Here is a 22,435-nt window from a genome sequence, read left to right as displayed (position 1 = left end):
TCGATTGAAATTTGCAAATGAAAGCATAAACTGAAGTTTCTAGTTTATAATATTTATAAGTTGTACAAATTATATTGTTCTTTGATTCGTATATATGTATATAATGAATATGGGGGTTTATCTTTTGTAAAACAGTTTAGTAATCTTGTACTTCTAAATTTTGTTTGATGGTAATAAAGTTATACATCTATATAGATACAAAAAAAATAAAAGCACATTTTATATGCATTCAATTTATACAGCAAAAAATGAATAACAGTTCAAGTCAATTTTTTTACTTTAGATTTTACTATATCATTCTTTTTGCATAATTGAAATCTCATGTAAAAAGGCTAGCCTACTACTCAAACTTACACTATTTTCAATAATTACAACACTTATATACAATACATAACGAGTTTATAATTATATCGTATAAGGTTGAACTTATAAAACATACAGTACACACATTACTAGAAAAATTCAATATTAGGATATATTCCTTCAATATTGTATCTATTTAACATCTCTATAAACGCCAATTTCTTGTGCGAGAATCATTCATGTTGAAAATAACATACAATCAAAAAACGTTATTGTGTTGTTAATAATCAATAAAACATCAATTCTATTGTCCTTTATAAAAAATACGTTATTGATATAAATAGATGAATAACTATATTATGTTTGAATAGGTTCTAGTCCAATATACAATATACAGTAGAACTTTGCTTATTCAAAGAAGTTCATGCTGAACCCCAATTATCCGAACTACGGTCGAGCGTAATTTCATAATACATATAAACACTTACTCTTATAACGAATATACGTGCGAACGTCTATTAGTGGGACTGTTTGGTTATCCGAACTGTTATGTACTCCGACATGTTCGAACAAACGAGGTTCAACTGTACTAACTTATGAACTTGTATATGAGTACCTAAATCTTTTTGTTATACCTTGTACTATTTTACATATATTTAAATAAATATTGAATTAAATCAACGAAAAAATATATATGTGTAAACTAATTTACACTGATATCTATAATAATTTATATTTTGTAACTTCTTGACTCGTATTTTGTATGATAATAAAAAAAATTTAGTTTCCATAATGATAAGGGGAAGAAACGAGGAATGTCACAAAATAACTTTATTGAAAAAATTAAGTTTTAGTATTTTAGTCCACTAGAGAAGGAACAATGTTCAATGAATTGGAATGAAACTGGATTGTTCATAAAATTAAGTTGCTATCTTACTTAAAAACCATAAAAAAGAATAATTAATAAAATATTCATCATTTTTATCCATGTTTCATTCCAGTATAGAGTAAATATTCTCTGTTTTTAGCCAGCACATCAAATTTTTAATGCTATTTTATGGAGACATTTTGAACATTATAATTTTATGAGAACTGGGGCTACAAAACTATTAAATCAGAACAATGTGTTATAAAATGGAAAATTAAGAAAAATTAACATTCCTCGTTTTTTACTCTTACCCTTTATATATATTAATATTATATTTTATAATCATTCGGGAATATGTATTTTATGAATGTGATGGAAACTTAATGCAATTACAATAATTTTTCTCATGCAAACAAAGGAATGAGATCTATTATTGATTAATTTTAATAGATTTGATCAAGATTTTTAAACATAGATATTTATATAGCAAGATTCTACTAAATCCTTTAGTGATATCAGTAAATGGTCAAAAAAGAATGCAAGAATAAAATGTAACCAAATGAAATGTCAGTGAAAGTAATTCATTTACAATTAGAATTCCTTGTACACGATCTTATATGGTTTGCTTGTTTCTGAGAATCACTGTCTTCATCACTACAATCTTCATCGTGGGTATGCGTCACATTACGTGGAGTTTCTGGCCTTGGGTGTGGTATTTGATTATTCGGACAATCCACGTACAAAGTTTTCTAATAATTAGTAACATAATCACTTTAAATTGTGTTCTGCATATATATATATAAATAATATTAAAATAAAAAGCAAACTTTTCAACACATACAGTAGGTTTATTTTCTTCTTCTTCTTCATCAGTAAGTTTGAATGTCCGAGATCGACTAATCATTGGCGTTTCCATAACAAATCTCTGTTCATGAGCAACTGTACTCTCGTGAGGCATCTTAATAATATGAAATAGAAACATTCAATCAAATAAAAGTTGAAAAATTTTACAGTAATAAATAAAAGGTCTTAATTAACTTACCAACATAGCAGGAGCTCGAAACATGTATGAAAATGGATAATAAATGAGGTTCAAAAAGGTTGCTGCATAAAGATCAGCATACCTTACTACTTGACTACTGAAAAAGGTTTGCCTACTTCCACTGCGGAATAATGAACCCATCATTCCATAAGATAAATCCATTTTGTGCGTGACGTCCCTTATAGATGCTCGCAACTTGGAAATATCAGGTTTTTCTTTTGTGCTGCTATCTAAATTTCTGTACAGAAAAAAGGAATGAAATTATGATTCATAAAAATTGTTATAATCTTAATTACAGTAATTTTTTCTTACTTGTACATTTCTCCTAGCATAACGTCTAAATTCTGTAACTCGGCAAATAATTGACATTTGTCCGTCCAAACATGAAGCTCTTGCACCAGTTCAGGCACTATTAAGAATGTTCGCCATCCTCTAATTTTTTTACTCTTCAATATATCACCGAAGATATGATCACCAACATATAATACGTCTTTACCCTTTGCACCTATCAATTCCGTGAATACATCACAGGAACCTCCTGAGTAAACTTCTCCTGTTTTACATAAAACGTTTTATTATAATTTTTTTATCAGATTGAAATATTAATTTATAAGATATATTAATTAATTTAATATATATTAAATAAAAATAATTCTTCATATTTTATAAAAACATATTTTATCAAATACCTGTATGAAGTGGGCCCTTGTGTGTCCCAAGTTTCAGAGCTCCAGTTTTGGTATCTACTTGCCGCAAAATAGTACCCTCACCAAAAAATAATGGTTTCCTAGCATCTACTACGATAGTATCAAAATACGTTTTCCAATTTCTATGCGGTTCGTCAGGCTTTGAAAGAATTAACTTTTTAAAATAACTTATGCTTATTAAAAAATAGACTTTTATAAATTAAAATTAAATACCTTTGCACCATGTGGAAAATCGAAAAGATAAGTCATAATTTTATCAGTAAAGACATAGTCGCTATTCGTTAAAAGAAATATTTTTGCTCCACTTTCTCTGATTCTATTAAGAAACATCGGCAGTCTCTTGTCTTTCTTCACGTATTCGTCCAAATTCTCGATAGTTTTCGTTTTTAAATTACCGTGAAGGTGTATCCAATCTACAGCGTTTCGTACATCTTGGAATATGCTTTTAAAGCTCATTGTAAGCTCTCCCTCTTTTACCCCTGTCTTTTCTCGCGTGTATTGCGGCGAATTCGTGAAAAAGTCTATCAAACAGGCTAATAAATATGTCTCAGGAAGATTGAACAACGTATTGAGCACGTATACCCTGGACTCGTCTAATTGTAAAAATTTATTCGGATAAAGTTCGTATACTTGTGAACTAAAACATACGAAGAAAAATGTATTAAATAATTTACGTTTACTTTTTCAAATTACAAATAACTAGACTGTGGACTTTTATACACTTTATAGGAGATTTGAAGATGGAAAAATACAAAGAATGTACATAATACGCTAAGATATATAAAATATCCAAAATAAAACGTTCGTAACAATATCAAGTTATGTTATATGTCATGTTTATATGTATATAATCCTCAATTAACAAATAAGCTGTGTGTTAGGACTTACTGTTTCAAAAATTCAAAACCATGAACGCAAACTAGGATGTTTCCATAGGCATCCACTTTAAGGAGGTTCCCATAAAGAGTATCGAACCAAAGTCCCCGCACCGGGAAACTGGGATCATATTCGAATGCTTTAATTTCCTGTGGATATCCCAGGGACACTAGACGATCTTTCAATAGTGTAAAACCCAGTTGTTCATACTGTGGCGACTTGTATTCTGAAATATTTCAAATAATATTTTAATAATATTACAACGTAACAAAAATACGTTTATAATTTTTTAAATTATATTTCCTTAAATCCGATTATTATAAAAGAAATAATATACGTTTTTATTTACCTGCTAACGTGTAATCCATGTCGAATCCATAGAACTTGATATTTTCTAAATGAAGGCTACGATTCACAAAAATTCTGCAACAAAAGTAAATGGTAATAAATTTTAATCGCTCGTTTTTTTATTTTCTGCGTGGTCACATTTAATGAATTAAAGCATTCATTTATGAAGATATGAAAAATATATTTTTTATTAGTACGTCACAGTTGTGAATTATAAAAATGATATATCAGAGCTTAGAAGAACGAAGCTTCTTCCTTAAATCTTTAATTTAAAAAAAATTATTTGGAAAATCGAATTTCTTCGAAATTGACTTTATTTTTTATTTAGAATTACATCAAACCTGTTTACAGCAATTTCCCGAGCCTTAAGAAAGATTTCTGAAATAGCAACTAATTCATCTGAATAAATTGACATGCGTGGAATTCTCACTATATCGGAATCGCTAATTCTCCTCGCTGCATCTATTTTATCTTCTGAATCATTCATTTTTGTTTTGAATAAAAGCTTTCGTATTAATGAAATATCCTGCGCTCTCTTAACACGAACATACAGAAAAAGATTTATTTGGAGGCTATGAATAATGCATTTCAATTGTTATTATCGTTGTGGTATAGAAACGTTTTTTTTTTCTTTTTTAATTTAAAATAAAAAAGAATTTCGTCACCGACCTTTCAATATTAGTCAATTCTGTATATGTTATCAAATCTCTACTCTTTGCAAGTATTTTAACAAAGATTCTGCTTTTATTGATTGCAAATATTCTTGCGTTGTATAAAAATTACGAAGAAAATATACGCTTGACATAAAAAATAATGTAAAACTAACTTCCTTCATAGCACATGACAAATATAAATTTATGGAAAATTTAATTGTTAATAAAGACTATCTTATACACTTTAAAGACACAGTATTTACTAGAGATTTGCAAAAGAATTATAAAAATATATGCAAGAAAGGATAGGGGACGAAGTGTTGAATAAGTAAGACGAGAAAAGATTTATTATATCCATCAACTCAATTTTAAAAAATAGTGATTGATGTTATCCGATCGATAATCGTATCTATTTATATAAGATTCACAACTTCAACGACGGTGCACTTAATTACAGTGAAAAATAATTTATTAAATCGATGATAAAGGTTAACGAAGTAACGCAACTTGTTTTTGCTTCGATATTTTTCACATAATTTATGCAAAATATACGCATTTCGATTCTTTGAATCGAAACCTTTCGATTACATAAAGTCTGTTTAATAACAAAAAATGGATAATAATGTTACTAGATCGATTTGAATTATGTATTTTCGATCTATATTAAATACTGTTAATATCAATGAGAGTAAAGTACATTCATCCCGGATACGTGATAATTATGTCTATGTTCGACAACATTTCCGGAGGAAAATTATAAAATAAATCTATGATACATATTATCAAGAATATAAATACTGCCCAATAAACTCCAATAAAATACTCCAATAAAATGGTTGCGTTGAAGTTGTATAATGTGACCAAACGTGGTTTAATTGGACTTACGAATATTATTACACGATTTTCACAAAAATAAATATTTTTAAATATTTGTATCTGTTTTTGGTTAATAATAGAATAGTAGATAAAAATGTTTTGCTTTTATATTCTGATATATATCGTATTGTAACAATCGTACAGCCTAGCTGGATGATAATCATAAAAACACATATTGAGAAATAATATTGTGGAATAAGCGTAGTCACTTTGTTAAAGAGTTATCGTTGTAATGTTAATATGTACAGTAAATGACTACAAATACAATTATGATTTACTTTATAACTTCTCACTTCGAAAGTTGTCAATGATACCGATAATTTTCACGAGTCTGAGATGAATTACCCTCTTAATTAAGTTATATCAAAGTATGCCTAGTTCCCATTTGTAATAACTAAAGTTCATTTGATAGAATGATACTTTAGAAATTATCAGGAGCACTAAACATGATGAATGTTCAATGTAACATTGGATGAGGTACGTTAAAAGCGAATAAAAATCGACACTGGTGTATATTAATAATACTCAACATTTATTCGTATATTACTAATAGTAGTTGTATGTTATTATACCCCTTACGTCAACGATATAGATGATAGCTTATAGACTGATCTTGACAACGGACAAATTTCTAACACAAGAGAAAAAACGAGGAACTTACTCGTTTTGGACGCTGCGTCGCGAGTTCACGAAATTCGCAGCCAGTAAGGCGTCGTCATGCACATCCTTCAGCCACATTTTTTCCTATTTTCAAATAATCATCAGCACCTCGTGATCGATATGCGTACCTGTTAGTCGGTAATAACAGCTTCGATAGAATGGGAATCGGTAAAAAATGAACATACGTGTGAAGTTTAACGAAGTTAAATCGAAAACAAGACATATCACCTTCGTTTCGTAAGTTTATCGCGAGACATCGGCTTCCTTTCTAGTCATGACGCGTTTATGTGTTATTTGTGAAACAACACTGCTATTAAAAGTGTTTTATCATTTGTAACGGAATTAATTTTTTCATACAATCGATACAGTTGTAGAATTTAAGAGGTTGTAAAATTGTATTAGGTATAGTGACGATTATGTCTATTGTTAAATTACAGAGAACAAAGGATCCATTGCATTTCATTATTCCTATGAAAATTCATTTACTGGAAAGGTAATAAGTTATTCCAAACAACCGGTTTTCCATAAGAAAAATAATGCAACACTTCAATGAACAAGAATATATCGTGGGTGTACAAATGAAACTCGTGTTATAATTGAAGTTAGGAAGATTCTATGGCTCAAAACAAGACAGAAATCAATAGTAATAATAAAATTATGTTGAATACTTCGTTAAGTCTTCACTGCAATTTTACTACTCTTGATCTCTATTCTTAATCCGTTTTTTGAGCTATAGAATTTTACTGACTTTCCCTGCACTACGAATTATGATAGAAAAATGATCGAATCATCAGTATGTTGATACGAATATCAAGAAAGATGGCAAAATAATTCAAAAATATATATCCTACGACATAATCATCGAATATTCGAAATAAATTATCATGGATTTTGTTTTAGATAATTTATTATGGATTCAAATTCAAAGAATGATTTTTGGAATTTCATTTCTTTCGAATGATAATAATGATTATAAAGAATAAAATCATTGCGTAAAATTTAGCCTCAATTCTATCACTGAAATACATCTTGTAGCAAATCATTAAACATTCGGATACTTTGAAACGGTAGTATAGTCGACATAAAAATAATAATTAATTGTAAACAATCTTGTATAATTACGCTTGAGACATGTAATTTATGTTATCACTGGCGCGATGAATGCATTATTCCAAGAAGTGGTATTTATAAAAGCGGCGAACTTTATGAACGCTATTTATCCGCATTATCTCGGTTAAATGTGCCTTTTCAAGAAGATCAAAGGTTCCATTCAGATCAAACTTAGGAATGCATATATGACGTGATAAATATTCGTTAAGGAACTCTTAGTGAGCAATTTGACTGTTAAATCGGAATGAAAATTACCCTTTAATTAGTTTTATTCGAAGCAATCTTAATAATGTATCCGGATCATGTATATAACGGATAACAAAATGTTCGATTCGAAATTCGGTGGCAATAAGAAACGAGAAAACCAGATCGTATACATTATGAGTGATGCATGTGTCACGTATACTAACTCTGAAGAAAAAAGAAATTAAAGTTTCGTTACTTGATGAAAAGAGGCTTTAATTATCGTTTAATACAATTTTGATAACCAAGAATATATCTTAAGTCCACATTACGTCATATTATATTCATTTTTTTAATTAATCTAGCTTTAACGTAGATAATATTAAGAGTTTCTGACATGCACAATTTTCAGTTGGCTTTACCGTATCACTGAAGTTTGTACTTGAAAGATAATTCAGCTTAATTATTGTCGTAATTATTTAGCAATTTTATTGATCCACTGATTTTATTTAATCAATCTTTTTCTTTTTAGAAAGATTTCACTAATTTAAAGACCACTGTTCTTTTCTTAAAAATGTTACACGCGTAAAGGCACGGAAATGATGATCACAGTAATTGATAAAAAGAAAAGTGTAGGTCTGATAATACACGTGAGAACCGCGTGGCTAAAAACTACGATCCGATCCGCACGATGATAGAACGTTAACTGAACCTTGACTTGCCGAGTTACCAGTTAATACGCGCAGATAGCAATTGATTCATCGACTTCCGGACAAAAATCCAGACGCACACCTCACTTGTTGTCGTTCTAGTAAGACATGAAGATCTCTTTAACAGTAGAGTAGGTATAACGAAACACTTAAAATAGGAATGAATATCGTTGCAATTAAAATTTCATGGTCACACTCGGTATTAACATATGTATGTTGCCTCATACTGATGCCCGGTATTTGGGAATAACTATGAATAGTAACTATCTTAATACACAACTATGAACTACCATCTATCGTTATTACGTAATTAATAATACTTATCTCAATAATATTGTTTTCGCTTAATTAATTATTGGTTTGTTAATATACACGCTGCATCGTCGTATCGCCTATATTTTACAATATAAGAAACAAAATTTTCGTCATGATCCGATGTTTCGAAGCTTAAATAAATAAAAGAAATTCATTATAAATTTCAAAGTATGATAGAATAAAAGAATTTTAACAATTTTTCAGAGTAATATATTTTTCGTGTTTCATTCATCACTTTTTAAATATTTTACAGAATTTTTACATATTTATCAGTCATGAAATTCTCCTACAATTCTGTTAATTTATAGACGTTATTGTGCATGTGGAATTAACGTGAGATTTAATGAGGAATGCTTGTTTTATCTTGCTGAGTGTCGCAATGCTGTATAATAAGATTTATTGCATTTCTATACTATCATTTATACTTTATGAAGTAAATCTATAAATATAACTCAAAAAGCAGGATGATCCGAGCATTACAGCTTAGAGTACAGCGAGTACCAGCACGATCAAAAACCTAGAACTTTCTTGACGGCTAGTTTTTAGAAAAATTTCATCTCTTGACTAATTCAAAACACGTACAAATAATCCGTACGTGAAATATCCTTACCAATTGAATCTTTTATGCCTTCTTTCAACACACTGTAAAACCTCCTTTATTAAAAATTACTTAAAATGTGAAACGTTATTTAATTTCTAAAAAAAAAAAATGAATTTTTTAATAACATATATGAGTTTGTCGTCAAACAATCATTTATGACTATCATCACCTTATGTTAAACCATTTTTATGGAACGTGTTATGATATGTACACATTATAATATTTCTGTATTCAAAATACATGCTTAACTTTTTTCAAACACAATCTTACTCAACGACTATACAAAACAGTACGTCGTACATTCATCCATCACCGTACCCAGTACCCATGCATCATGAGTCACGTTAGCCTGGTTGATCATAGTATATAGGAGCTTCGTTACTGATCTAGACCCGACCTTTACCATGCAACCTACATTTTATTGAAACTTCCGATCTATTTTATCCTCGCTATATATGTATATATATATATATATATATATATATATATATATATATATATATATATACATACATAGATAAGTGCACTAATTGTTACTACGTTTCGAGGAAGTCTTTCAGTTATTCATCGATTGTATAGTCAGATTGTATACTCTAGATAAAGCATCTTGTATACTATAGATAAAGCATTGTATACGGACTACAGCGCCGTAATTGAGAAATTCCAACTGGTTAATCATCGTAGCTGAAGAATATCGTAGGAAATGAATTTCTCGTGTGTTTTATAAGATGAAGAAATATGTTATTCGAAATAATGGGAAAACATGTTGCATCGTTTCTAGAACGACTAAAATCGAAGATTGTTATTCTTGTGAGTCAATCGAAGAATTCATATTTCATCAATTTTTGTCTTTTCCCAGAAGAGAAAATTTTTTATTTTTACCCGTTTTTTAATGAAATATTCATTATATTACGCAACTGCTTATCGCATTAAATATATTACATTACGTACATTAAATATTACACATTAATTAATTACTTATATCGATTATTTTTTATAATATTAATCCGACTATGTTGTGAGTCTAACATCTATATTTCTATAAAATGTGTTATTATTAGAAAGATTGGAAAATATAATATCTCATTGTTTATGCGATGAACTCTTCAATTCTCGACCACCATGAAGGTTTAAGGTCAATGTAATTCAACGCAGATTTTAATTGTTCTAATGTGAATTTCTTTTGCCGGTTGTTTCACATTATCGACTTTCGGTTAAGTCGGTCAAGCATTGTACAAGGATCCACGTACCTATATGTGTTTCTGCTAAGCTATGCATCGTTCACACTTTCACTCTACTTATTCACTGTCTGCACCATCACCACAGAGTTAGCGAACGAAAATGATGTGACTAATCAATTTAGAAAATTCAAAATCTAGACAAGAAATTCCTCGTAAAGGCGGGACAAATTTCTTATTAAAGGAAATTATGTTTTTAAATAGATACGAATAACGCATAAAGAGAGAAAACATCTCTTTTCTTAGATACTTTGTTTTTAAGTTTTACTACATTCCAATGCAAATGAAACATTTTACGCGCCAGGTATTATGTATATATATATGTTACATAATATAATACATTTGCGTTTTGAGTAATAGATGTTTTCACTTCATCACTTTATCGACACAAAATGCACAACATCATGTAGAGTAACTCACGAAAGTATCTGGACACTTATCATAAAATAATGTATATGAATATATTATGTATTTTATACGAAATTCTTTAAAATATTATTTTACCATTATAACATATCGCGAGTATCAAACAGTAAAATTTAATTAATAAAATGAAACATTGGGGATGCACATAGGAATTACAAGATGTTTATTGCAAACATACCTTTGATAAAAGATTAATATACTATATTACTATTATTAAACTGTAAAATTATTTAAACCTTCGTCTTTTATATGAGCAGAAGTACGAAACACTGCAGTTAAAATACTTATGAATCGTTGGAAAATTGAACTTCTAAGAACAAATTAAGAAAAAAAAAGATTTTAACACTGAATGTAATATAGAATAGAATAAGCTCCTTCCACTGAATGTTTCAAAGAAAATATCATGTACTTAAATCGTTGTGTCGAGAAAATTGCTTAAGAATTTCTGAAAATTCTATTTCCACAAACAGATTAAAAAAAAAAGAATGTCAACAAAAAATATGATAACGAAACGCACCTTGATAATTTTGCTTCATTGAATGATTCGATATATCACTGATAAGAAAGAAAATTGATTAACGAGTGGAACATCACAATGCAAGCTTCTATTATTCTTATTGAAAAAAGCAATTTCACACGGGTCGAATTTAAGATCTCTGTTTCGATCGTGCACGCGTGCACGCGTTCGTCTACTTATTTAGTTAGATGTGCCAGCTAAAATTAAATTCTAAACATAACTAAAAGCGCATTTCTCAGTCGCATTTTGCTTTGTTCGAACAACGACTTGCACCTGATAATATGACATACATGTACGGCGTTGCGACATTATAGTAATTATTACTAATTAATATTATAGTAAAAATTACAATTAACGTATATCATGTCTTAGTGAAGATTTTTTAAATAGATTGCACCCTTAATGCGATATACTTAGGATCTATTAGAACATATTGAATCCTAAATGAATGAAGCTTAACGCACTTCGACGCGTATATTACCTATAACATTGGCATGAATAAACTGCGTAGTACACATGGAACACGGAACATATTTTTATGTATCAAAGAAACGCTCGTGCATATATTTGACCTGGTTATGAAAAATGCATAAGACCTCTCTCTCCTAAATATGGTACGTAATATGGTCGAAGAACTCGCATAAGTCACGATACAAGAAAGAGGACGGTTGCCTCTTTGTCTCAAGATAGCCGCAACGTGAGAATAGGCACGTATTACATATAGCTATGCTCTTCGAATTTCTTTTTCAAATTTCTCTACCCGAGGCGCTCAGAAGCTTGAAGCACGTTGTGAATGGCACATAACACACGGTACAAAGAAGAAGAGTATTTGAACGATCGAAGGAGACGAGCAAACTGAATCGAGATCAGAGTTCCACTTCTGTAACCTAGTCGAGGTCGAAGTCTTATTATAAGATCTGCACTTTGCGGAAGTTTCAAATCCTAAGACCTGAAACGAAATAATCGATGAAATATCGAATTAAGTCGAATGATGTAATTTTTTAGAAGTTAAGCGAAGAACTCTGACTAGAGGAAATTTCCGTAGGTGGAACGTGGCATTCGAACTGAGATAAAAGAACAGGCCACACCGGACTGACTTAATGAGGCATGGAGGGGCATTGCGAAATATCGTATTTTGCAATATGTTTAGCGTTTCCATCTTGCATTCGGAAAGATATCGGCTAATGGTACGATGAAATTTGTTTTTAGCTTATTATCATAGATATCTAGACGGATAGCATACATAAATAGTATTTACTACACTCATATTTGGATGTTTAAGAAATAAAGTTTGCATAAATAAAGATAAATAATTCTTATCACGTCATATTTTGATAATTCTGATCATGTATCGTCGATACAAATTTTATCCAGTTATGGAATAAAGGTACTATATACATAATTTCTTTTTATTCAAATTTATAGAGGTATTATAAATTCTTGTATGCTCTCGAGCATTGCATCATCTGCATTGAACAAAGAAGTTTTCCATATTTACGTAAAAATTAGTGTATAGATACGTTCGGGTAAGAATCGAATGCTTTAAAAATTAGCAGTCCATCTTTTAAATCATCTTGCAGGAATTATACGACGAGATGCAGATCGTTGCAGATACGCGCGCGCGCATTATTGTCATAGTAGAGAGAGAGAGAGAGAGAGAGAAAGGGAGGGGCGAGGGGAAACACGACACTCAAATCTGGTCTCTCAAAAATGATTAAAAACTTCATCAATAAATTAAATCTATAAAATCTCCAAACACACACATTTCTGAAATTATCATCGCTGACATTGAAAATGATTAATATTCTATCTACTAATAAAATTTGGTAATGAATATTTTTCGAAAGTAATGTAATCACAGGTGAGTAATGAATTATAAGAGATACCACAATCGTAAAGTAGATATGATAAAATATGAAAAGAAATTTACCTGTGACCTAATTCACGCTTATCTGTTCGTAGGACACTCTCATTGTAGTTATCCAGGTCTTGTTCGCTACAATTGTTCTTGGTCATTTCTATACCGTGATTTAAAGGGGAGCCAAACACTGATCGATAAAAGGATTCTTCGTAAAAGATGTTTGACTCATCCGGGAATCGAACTTTGCACCCTGCTTCAGAACATTCGAATGCTGGTTACTGGTCGAAGAAACATCGTCACGTGAGTAAAATTGTGTGAAAAATATCATAAAAAGTATTTAATCCGTGATTATTAACAAAGTTCACGAAATCTAATTTTCAGTTAACTTTTCGCCAGTTAAACACGTTTCGTTAGCATATTAATAGCGTATTGTACTTTATTGTTCGATAAAAACGCACAGTACGGCGCGCCATGCGTGTAAGCTTGATAAAAGGAACAAATAGAAATAGAAGAAGAATTACCAGTTCTGCCTGGCGTAATCAGCACGTCCACATTTTCACAGCTCATAACAGATCGATTGAAACTGAACGGTTGGAAAATCGATCATAGAACGTTCCGAAAAGAGAACGCAGGAAAAGAGAAAGAGACAGAGAATGAAATCCAGAGTTATTTACGCGGCTCATTAACTTACCAACGCGAATGACAACGACGTACTGAGTTCAATGAAAATTCTCAAATCGAGTTACACGCGAGCAAACAACACGAAAATATGGCGAGAATAGCAACGACGATAAGAAGGCTGCAGGGGTCATTCGCGTGACGATGATAGATTAGAAGGAAAAGTACACAGAGAAATTTGATATAATCAAGAATCAATTAAACCAAAATATCCTTTACAGTCTCATGAATGAAAGAGAAAATATAAATTTTCTGGAAAAATGGATTTTTATTTTATGAGAGAGGATGATGGTAACATTACAATTTTAATAATTTATCACTTGAATTTTTATTTTTTGTATCACTCTTTATATAACACTCATTCATTATGATGCGTATTTTATAAATTGCAGCGTAATCTGCGTTATATATTAGGTCATATAAAGTTAACAACGATTTGAAATTCCAGATATAAATTTAATACAACCGATGACAGACCATATGCGTCTTAGAAAGAAACTTGCCAAAATATGTTGGAAAGAAATCGGCCAATTAAAAAGATAACCTTGTATATAAAAATGAAATAATGGAAACAATAGAAAAGAAAATAAATAACTGGAAAGTAACATTTACGGATTTAAAGCAAAGATGATCCCCTGATTTCAGAAACAATAATAAAAAAAAGAAGATAAATGAATAAAGATTAATATGGAATTGAAGTATAAAATAATCTTGAATATCTCTATAATATAACTCGAATTTGAAATAAGATGGATTCTTAATCCACGGAACCAAATAACTCGGGACAGATAAAAAGCGATAGAAAAGCTTTTTAATCTTGAAATATATTACCTCCTTGCTAATGATTAAAAACACAAGTCTTTATGACAGAATAGGAAATATACTGTTATCAGTAAGATGTTTTGACAGTCGTTATCTATGTAAGTCTCGGCAGCATGGATGAAGGAAGTGTATAGAAAAATATCACACGCGATTTTCTTGAGTAATTCTGATCAAACGAGCATCAAAACATAAACTGTAATCGTTCAAATGTGAAAAACTATGGTACAACGGCGAAAATGCAGAAGTTTACTTTTTCAAGACCATAAAATCACTCACAATCATGATGGAAATATATAAAGTTAAACCAGTTATTTTCGCGTAATATGATCGAGCCGCCTCTGATAATGCGTAGGCTGTTGGTACGGCCTTGGCGATCTTGTGAATACCGTAAAATTTTGTGCCTTAGAGTCGGGTGGCTCGTCTGAGATAATAATAAGTGGACTGCAGATGTTCGTGCAAATTCATATTTCTATGAATACATATAATTAAAAAGAATAAAAACTAAATACACATTCATTTCATCAGTTACATATTGTAATTATCTTGAATATTTTATATATTTTTACATATCATGTGCATTTTTACACCTTTATGTTTCCCATAAATAAATAAATTTTCTCAGTATAATAAAGCACTTCATTTATTATAAAATATTAACGATTATACGATAGTGAATTTGACATATGTTTCATGGGCATATTGTGTATGCATTTAATGATACACTGCCCAAAATAATTGAACAATAATTTAGTCTATTGAAAATAATTAAATTTCCTATAACGACGTAAAAATGTGGTATATTTACACCAATAATGCTTTCCAATAAGTAAAATATAAGATAAAATAAACAAATTTAAAAACATTAAATATACGTATATAGATAGTAATTATGGAGTGAAAATAATCTTTTATTATTAAGAATTAAATTTGGATAGAAAATTATTATTCTATTAATATTTTTCAAAACATTACTCTGTTTTATCAATTTTTTAATCAAGCTTCAGCGAATTTTAAACGTTTGTCAGATACAGTTAACGAGATATTAATCACTAACCTTTGACTAGCTTGTCGATACCACTTTTTATTTCCACTGGGATCATTTTCGTGTTGAGGTGTAGTAGGAACATGATCCCCGTGCGAATTACAATTCTCCAATTCCATGATTAACTAGAAAGATAGAAAAAAAAAATTTGTCAATTTATCGATAAAATAAATTTCTAAATATTTTCGCACATGATAATCTTTTACCACGACAGATTTTTATGCAAAATATTATTTTAAAAACTATGACTTAACATATCATCAGAATTATTATTGTATCACTGTATCATTCAATAATTAAAAACATGTTTAAAAATGAAATTAATCCAAACATATCATAATTAAAATTTCTTTTTAATAACAGTAAACATTTGCGTGTTATACAAAAGATATACTTTTAAGCAAATTGTAAACAGCAAAAACTGCAAATAGTTATAAAGCGGAAAATAACAATAAAATAATCATGTCACGAAACAATGATAATTATCAGTTGCAATGATATTATTTTAAAATATCAAATTGTCACCTGCTAAATTGTTTAATCGATATAAAAGCCAGAAACAAATTGTCGCAAAATAATGTTATTCGGAAAAATGATAAAAAGTTATTCAGCCATTGATATCAAGTATCCGCCAATTGAATTCGTTATCGGAAGTTTAAAGAGAACGTACCTAATAAGCTCGAAATTTTCAGTGCTATATTCAACGTTTTATATAAATACAGACACAGAATAATTTTGAAATATTCTTGTTACTTAACTTGAATACTAACACACAGCACGACAACCTGTCATTCGAATACCAATTCCACACTATCACCACAATGCGAACCTCACCGCAAACTATAAGATCTATTCGCTGAATAGGGTTAACGTGTAGGCAGGTATGCCAATGCAGAAAATCAAACTATTCCTATGCTGGTTTCGGCTACTCATATATTCATGATAAGACTGCATATGTTTATACATTTATAGGAAATTTCAACGTGCAAAAATGTACATAATATGCAAAAATATATAACAAAGTATAGTACTCGTTATAATTAGACTGGATATTTAAAAAATTAATTTATATTTTATGAACAATAGAAACAATCTATGAAAGGTTTGATTCATCTACTAAATATTATTACTAGACCACGGATATTTATGTATTTAGTATTTATGAAAAATACATATTCAAAGACTATGTATACTCGTAATTTTACCATAGTATATATTGTAATATTTAAGATATTATATCATTATAATATTTGACATAAGAAATCTTTGTTTAGGCTCTATTTCTTCAATTATATTCATAGATATATGAATTTACATAAACATATCCGTAACCTATTCATGACACATGTGCCTAAAATTCATTTAAACTGAAATATTACAAATAGATGAGATACATTGAAAATGCATTGCAATTTATAATAAAGTAATTTCTTCTTTATATAGTGAATAATTTGACAATGGATACGATATACGATTTACAATGTAATAGATTTAATTCAAATTGCAAGATGTGCAATATTCAGAGATGAGATTCAGAGGTTCAGTTGAGATGAAAATAGTTAAGATTTTAGTATTCCGTAGCGTCTATTAATAATGAAAATCTTTGTTAATTGACGTATATGAAAGAAAGTGATTACGTAATATCATCGTAATATTCATGAGAACAACTATATGTACGTGTGCGCGCGTGTGTGTACATGCATGCGTGCGTATGTCATAAATATTTAATGACGCTACATCGATAGATTTGAAGGTTTATGTAAAATTGTAACAGATTTATTACGAGATTTTAACAAAAAATTATAAAAGATTATAAAGTTACTATAAAAATATAAAGTTTCCAAATATAAATGCAAACGTTAAGTAAAAAGGATTTAAATGCAATAAAGTAATTTTGTGCAAGGTAATATTTTACTACTATTTTTATGCTGATAATATTACAACAACCTATTTTCATTTTACGTAGATTATATATGCATAAAGTATTACAATCACTAAATAAAGAAAAGCAACATAAATATTTTTCTAAAAAAAGGGAAGACCAATTAATAGACATTAAGATAATTTTAAAGAACTATTTGCGAATGAATTTTTAAACAATTTTTTTAATTATTATAAGAAAGTTGATAAAATTACACTACATACTTAAAAAATCGCTGATTCTGCGCTACGTTTCCATTTTTCGTATCAGCATGTGATGATCGATGATTTTTCAATGGGAAGGAGGTAACAAGGTAATTATCAGTAAATGATGCACCTGCCGGATAGTTGAGTTGTAAGTTGTATGCGAATCACTTTGACCTGTAAAGGCGGCGAACGAATTCGTTCGTAGCGCCGTGCGTAACCCGTCCGTCCGCTGTCGCCTGAACGCCATAATTCGAGGTAAAATTCCGTAATTCGTAAATTTTGCTATTCTCCACGCGTCCGCGGTACACATCGTGTAACTAATGACAATTAAAACGCAGTCCTGAGTCCCCTGTGGCCAAACAATTACGTTGCATCCTCTCTTATTGCGTAAAATTAATCCGATTTAGGTGACCTCGACACGACATAACCTCTAACAACCTGTCGTCTGCTGACAATTCCCGATGACCACGGCGACACAGGTCGTGTGTATATTTGCTCAATTCAAGTTCCGTTAAATGCGCGTATGAAATATTACGGCTCGGACTCTTTGGAATGCGTCAGGTAGTGCATGATCATCAAGTGCACCGCCAGCACACGAATATTCATCGTAGCCCAACCCATTTTCTTATTTTATGATATATCGTTTATTACACCGTTCCACGAAACTGTGTCATTTGAATCAACCTTCTTTTTATTTATTGTTTGCTAGCTTTTAACAGAACTTCAGATATTGTAACTATTTATTCTTTTCTCATTTTTTTTGTGAATAGTGTTTTAATCCATACATAATAAAAGTACATAACCTTTATATCGATGTTGAATTTGTTGTATTTTGTTAGATTCGTTTAAATAAACAACAGCGCGTTCGTTCTTTGATTTTATGTGATACTGATGTTTATGGTTACTTAATGATTTTTCGCTATTTAATTAATTTTTATTCATATTCTATGAAATTATGTAATATTATATTTTCGCACTGTATTTTTTTCTGAAATATAGTTACGAATATTTATTGATATACAAATGTGATTTTATATATTTTTTTAAGTTGCATACATATCTTTTTGATTTGTAATTAGCTTTTGCATGTTATAATATGTAATGTATGATTTTTTGTACCCATATATTTGACATTTTAATAAATTTCATTTTTATATGGAAACTTTGTTTTCTTTTCTATAATACCATCAACATTGTTGCACCTTCTATTTACATAAAAATCATTCATGGAGCAATATCTTTTATTTAAGTATAATATAATTTTGTATTAAATGTTTATGCATTTGAATACCATAGAAGAATATTTTTATATAAAGTTATATCATTTTTTTGTGTTGTATGATGAGCATTTCATGTTCATATTATCTGTAGATTAATAATTATTCTAATCATTTGATATTAATTATTAAAAGCAATGCTGTGCTAAGACATCAAACTTTCTAATATTTCTGGCCTAAGTGTGTGAAAGAATTAAATAAATCAAGAAGATGAATAATCAGGCATTCAGTTTAGCTGAAAGACTTATTCCTTCAACCTATGTACAACAAGGTTTAAATGCAAAAAAAGCACGTGAAAATCTTATAAGACACTTCATCGAACATGTAAGATTTCAATTAATATTTTGCCGATATCATTTAATTACTAATATATTAATATAATTGTATTATATCATTTAATTACTAATATAAATTATTTTAAAATAGCAAAAATGGCCAGAAGAGGGTTGGGATGATGCAACAATAGAAGCTTTTCTCTCAGATCTGTCACAAATGGACAGCAACAATTTTCCTTCCAATTGTAGTGTTGGAGAACGTGAAGCAAGAATCATATCGAACATTGTTGCAAGGCGACATTTTCGAATGGGTCATGGCATAGGAAGATCAAGTGATTTAGAAGAAGTACAACCAAAAGCTGCAGGAAGTAGCCTAATGTATAAATTAACAAATGCTTTAGTACTTGAAGTCATTCGATATATGGGTAAGATAAATAATTTTAAATTAAGGTTGCTCAATTTTATTAAAGCTCTTAAAATTTTTGTTATCTAAGTGCTATATTAAATATTTTTTCATTGCAGGTGTAAAAAGCATAGCAGGTTGTTTTCTATCACCAATGGCTACAGGCATGAGCTTGGTATTATGTATGTTAACATTTAAACAGGATAGACCACGAGCCAAGTATGTCCTGTGGCCTAGAATTGATCAAAAATCAAGCTTTAAATCAATAATCACAGCTGGATTAGAACCGATTGTTATTGAAACCAAGATAGTTGGAGATGAATTAAAGACAGATATGCAAAGACTTGAATCTCAAATGGCAGCTTTAGGTGAAAGTGTTGCTTGTGTGCTAACAACAACTAGTTGCTTTGCACCCAGGGCATGTGATTCTATTGATTCTATTGCAGCGCTTTGTACTCAATATAACATTCCACATTTAGTAAATAATGCATATGGGTATGTTTATGTATATTATATATGTACTATAGCATTTTAAACATATTATATTTGAACAGATGTTACATTATACTTTGTCAATAGCTTACAGAGTACGAGATGTATGCATTTGATTCAAGAAGCATCACGTAAGGGCCGCGTCGATGCTTTCGTTCAAAGCACAGATAAAAACTTTCTAGTACCAGTTGGTGGTGCAATTATTGGCTCTTTTGACAAAAATCTGTTAGATCGCATATCAAAAATGTACCCAGGTCGTGCAAGTGCCAGCTCTATTATGGATGTAATGATAACATTACTAAGCTTAGGAATGGCGGGTTACAAACAATTAATAACACAACGTAAAGAAATGTATTCATATTTAAAGGAAGAACTTGGCAAGTTAGCAGCCAGACATGATGAAAGATTGCTAGACACTAAAGGAAATCCTATATCAATGGGAATGACTCTTCAGTGTTTAAGTCATCAGCATGATAATAAACAAGTTACAATGTTAGGTTTGATGTTATTTCTCCGCAATGTTAGTGGTACAAGAGTAATAACAACAACAGAAACTAAGCATATTGTTTCATATAAGTTTGAAGGTATGTGACCAAAAGTGTGTCTAGTATATTTTAATGACACTTTCAAATTCATTATATTTTTCATTCATTTAATTTAAATTAGGTTGGGGAGCTCATAATAGTAATTATCCAGTACCATACTTAACTGCTGCTGCAGCTTTAGGTATGAAGAAATCAGATGTGGACATGTTTATACAACGATTAGATAAAGCTTTGACAAAAGTAAGGAGGCGTTCAGCTCCAGTTACACCGACAGCATCTCTTGCTGGATCCAGTATTAATGGAGATGCAGTAGGTACTGGAGGTCCTGGAGAATCAAGTACAGCATCAACTAGCCGAGCAAGTAGTAAGGATAGTTTGAGAAAATGAACCGTAATCAACGCAACTGGCCAGTCGAATCAATACATTAATTTAAACATACATTAAGTAAATTATTACTTACAATTAACACATGTTGCATATTTCTGAGGAACGTTTTACATTTTTATTTTTAACTGTAATACTTAATATTCCTATAATGTAGTTACTCAAAATTTGTATTGAAATATTTGTATTTAATATATAATTTTATTTCTCTAAATTAAGTTAAATTACTTCTCAGATATTTATTTACATGTTTAAAATAAAAAAAATAATATTTTATAACAAAAATATATTCTAAAGAGATACGCAACAGCAAAATGTGCTGATTCGTCTGTCCATTTGCGTTGTAACAGTGTCAATTGTCATGAAATAAAGCAAGAGAGTTCAAACAATATTAACATCGGAATATCTAAGCTAATATTCGAGGAGGAAGAAAAGTTAGTGTATTCTACACATTCATTAAAAGATATTAACTGGTAAGCGCTGGCCATAAGAATATCTGTTATACTTGTTCTATGTTACAATATATATGCAGTTACTTTTTAAACAAAGCATGTCTCATATATCTGATAAATATCTGTTGTTTATCTTTTGGAATATTATTGCAATACAAAATTAATTTTCTGTAAAAGCATATTTCTGCTTAAATCCATTATTCCACAAATTACCAACTGTAATCCCATTAAAATTAGTTTAATATCCTTATACTGATCATTTGTATGTTTTAAAGCAATTACAACTTCATATTTTAAATTTAAAATCACCAGTTAGCATTCTTTTGCGTAATTTATTTGTGCTAGAATACTAAAATACTATAAAAAAAATTCACTTCTTTTCACTTAGAAATAATATAATTCTATCAATGATCATAGAAAAAGGACATGTTATTACTAAGAGAGATTTATAGTAGATACAGTATTTGCTTAATCACACTATTATAGAAAGTGTGTACAAAAATTAGAAGCACTATATATGAGAAAAAGATACTCCACAACCTGTATAAATTGAATACAGATATAAACATGCTATTTATGATTTTAAACTCTTTTTGTTATTTATTTTGTGAATGTTCATTTGTAGATTACATTATAATTTCCTG

General features: G+C 29.8%; 2 protein-coding genes and 1 long non-coding RNA gene across 17 annotated transcripts; 2 read left to right on the top strand and 1 right to left on the bottom strand.

Moving 5' to 3' along the window:
- Positions 1 to 192: 192 nt before the first annotated feature.
- Positions 193 to 18,304, bottom strand: LOC117209705 (cytosolic purine 5'-nucleotidase). 12 transcript variants are annotated; one of them, XM_033452088.1, is made up of 11 exons: positions 15,849 to 15,961; positions 13,364 to 13,544; positions 6,335 to 6,461; positions 4,146 to 4,219; positions 3,809 to 4,022; positions 3,134 to 3,557; positions 2,903 to 3,059; positions 2,526 to 2,766; positions 2,214 to 2,451; positions 2,013 to 2,129; positions 193 to 1,920 (listed from the first exon to the last, which is right to left on the bottom strand). In XM_033452088.1, exons 3-11 carry the CDS (start codon positions 6,409 to 6,411, stop codon positions 1,753 to 1,755), a joined length of 1,710 nt encoding a protein of 569 aa, XP_033307979.1. In that variant the 5' UTR covers positions 6,412 to 6,461; positions 13,364 to 13,544; positions 15,849 to 15,961; the 3' UTR covers positions 193 to 1,752. The 12 variants fall into 12 exon arrangements, with proteins under 12 accessions (XP_033307979.1, XP_033307898.1, XP_033307893.1 ...); XM_033452007.1 differs by lacking the exons at positions 13,364 to 13,544; positions 15,849 to 15,961 and adding an exon at positions 18,094 to 18,304 and having other exon boundaries at positions 6,335 to 6,417; XM_033452002.1 differs by lacking the exons at positions 6,335 to 6,461; positions 13,364 to 13,544 and adding an exon at positions 18,094 to 18,273.
- On the top strand, positions 13,506 to 15,575 carry LOC117209809. Its single transcript, XR_004487990.1, has 3 exons — positions 13,506 to 13,594; positions 13,676 to 14,263; positions 14,421 to 15,575. It is a non-coding gene; the product is annotated as an uncharacterized LOC117209809 (long non-coding RNA).
- Positions 17,947 to 22,378, top strand: LOC117209758 (O-phosphoseryl-tRNA(Sec) selenium transferase). 4 transcript variants are annotated; one of them, XM_033452142.1, is made up of 6 exons: positions 17,947 to 18,070; positions 19,376 to 19,564; positions 19,667 to 19,940; positions 20,038 to 20,413; positions 20,498 to 20,994; positions 21,077 to 22,378. In XM_033452142.1, exons 2-6 carry the CDS (start codon positions 19,451 to 19,453, stop codon positions 21,340 to 21,342), a joined length of 1,527 nt encoding a protein of 508 aa, XP_033308033.1. In that variant the 5' UTR covers positions 17,947 to 18,070; positions 19,376 to 19,450; the 3' UTR covers positions 21,343 to 22,378. The 4 variants fall into 4 exon arrangements, with proteins under 4 accessions (XP_033308033.1, XP_033308009.1, XP_033308015.1 ...); XM_033452118.1 differs by lacking the exon at positions 17,947 to 18,070 and adding an exon at positions 18,086 to 18,218; XM_033452124.1 differs by lacking the exon at positions 17,947 to 18,070 and adding an exon at positions 18,387 to 18,524.
- The last annotated feature ends 57 nt before the right edge of the window (positions 22,379 to 22,435 follow it).

The sequence above is a fragment of the Bombus bifarius genome, unplaced genomic scaffold (assembly GCF_011952205.1).
Source record: "Bombus bifarius isolate JDL3187 unplaced genomic scaffold, Bbif_JDL3187 scf7180000007968, whole genome shotgun sequence".
Taxonomy (NCBI): Eukaryota; Metazoa; Arthropoda; class Insecta; order Hymenoptera; family Apidae; genus Bombus; species Bombus bifarius.
This window is presented reverse-complemented; position numbering and strand designations above follow the sequence as displayed.

Bases quoted from the DNA above. Each gene is read 5' to 3' on its own strand.
- LOC117209705 (XM_033452002.1), bottom strand. From the start codon at position 18,273: ATGTGTACCGCGGACGCGTGGAGAATAGCAAAATTTACGAATTACGGA. The intron at 3,060-3,133 runs GTATTTAATTTT...ATTCTTTCAAAG, and splicing joins ATTTTCCACATGGTGCAAAG to CCTGACGAACCGCATAGAAA. The intron at 2,130-2,213 runs GTAAGTTAATTA...CATATTATTAAG, and splicing joins TTCGAGCTCCTGCTATGTTG to ATGCCTCACGAGAGTACAGT.
- LOC117209758 (XM_033452142.1), top strand. From the start codon at position 19,451: ATGAATAATCAGGCATTCAGTTTAGCTGAAAGACTTATTCCTTCAACC. The intron at 19,565-19,666 runs GTAAGATTTCAA...ATTTTAAAATAG, and splicing joins TAAGACACTTCATCGAACAT to CAAAAATGGCCAGAAGAGGG. The intron at 20,995-21,076 runs GTATGTGACCAA...AATTTAAATTAG, and splicing joins TGTTTCATATAAGTTTGAAG to GTTGGGGAGCTCATAATAGT.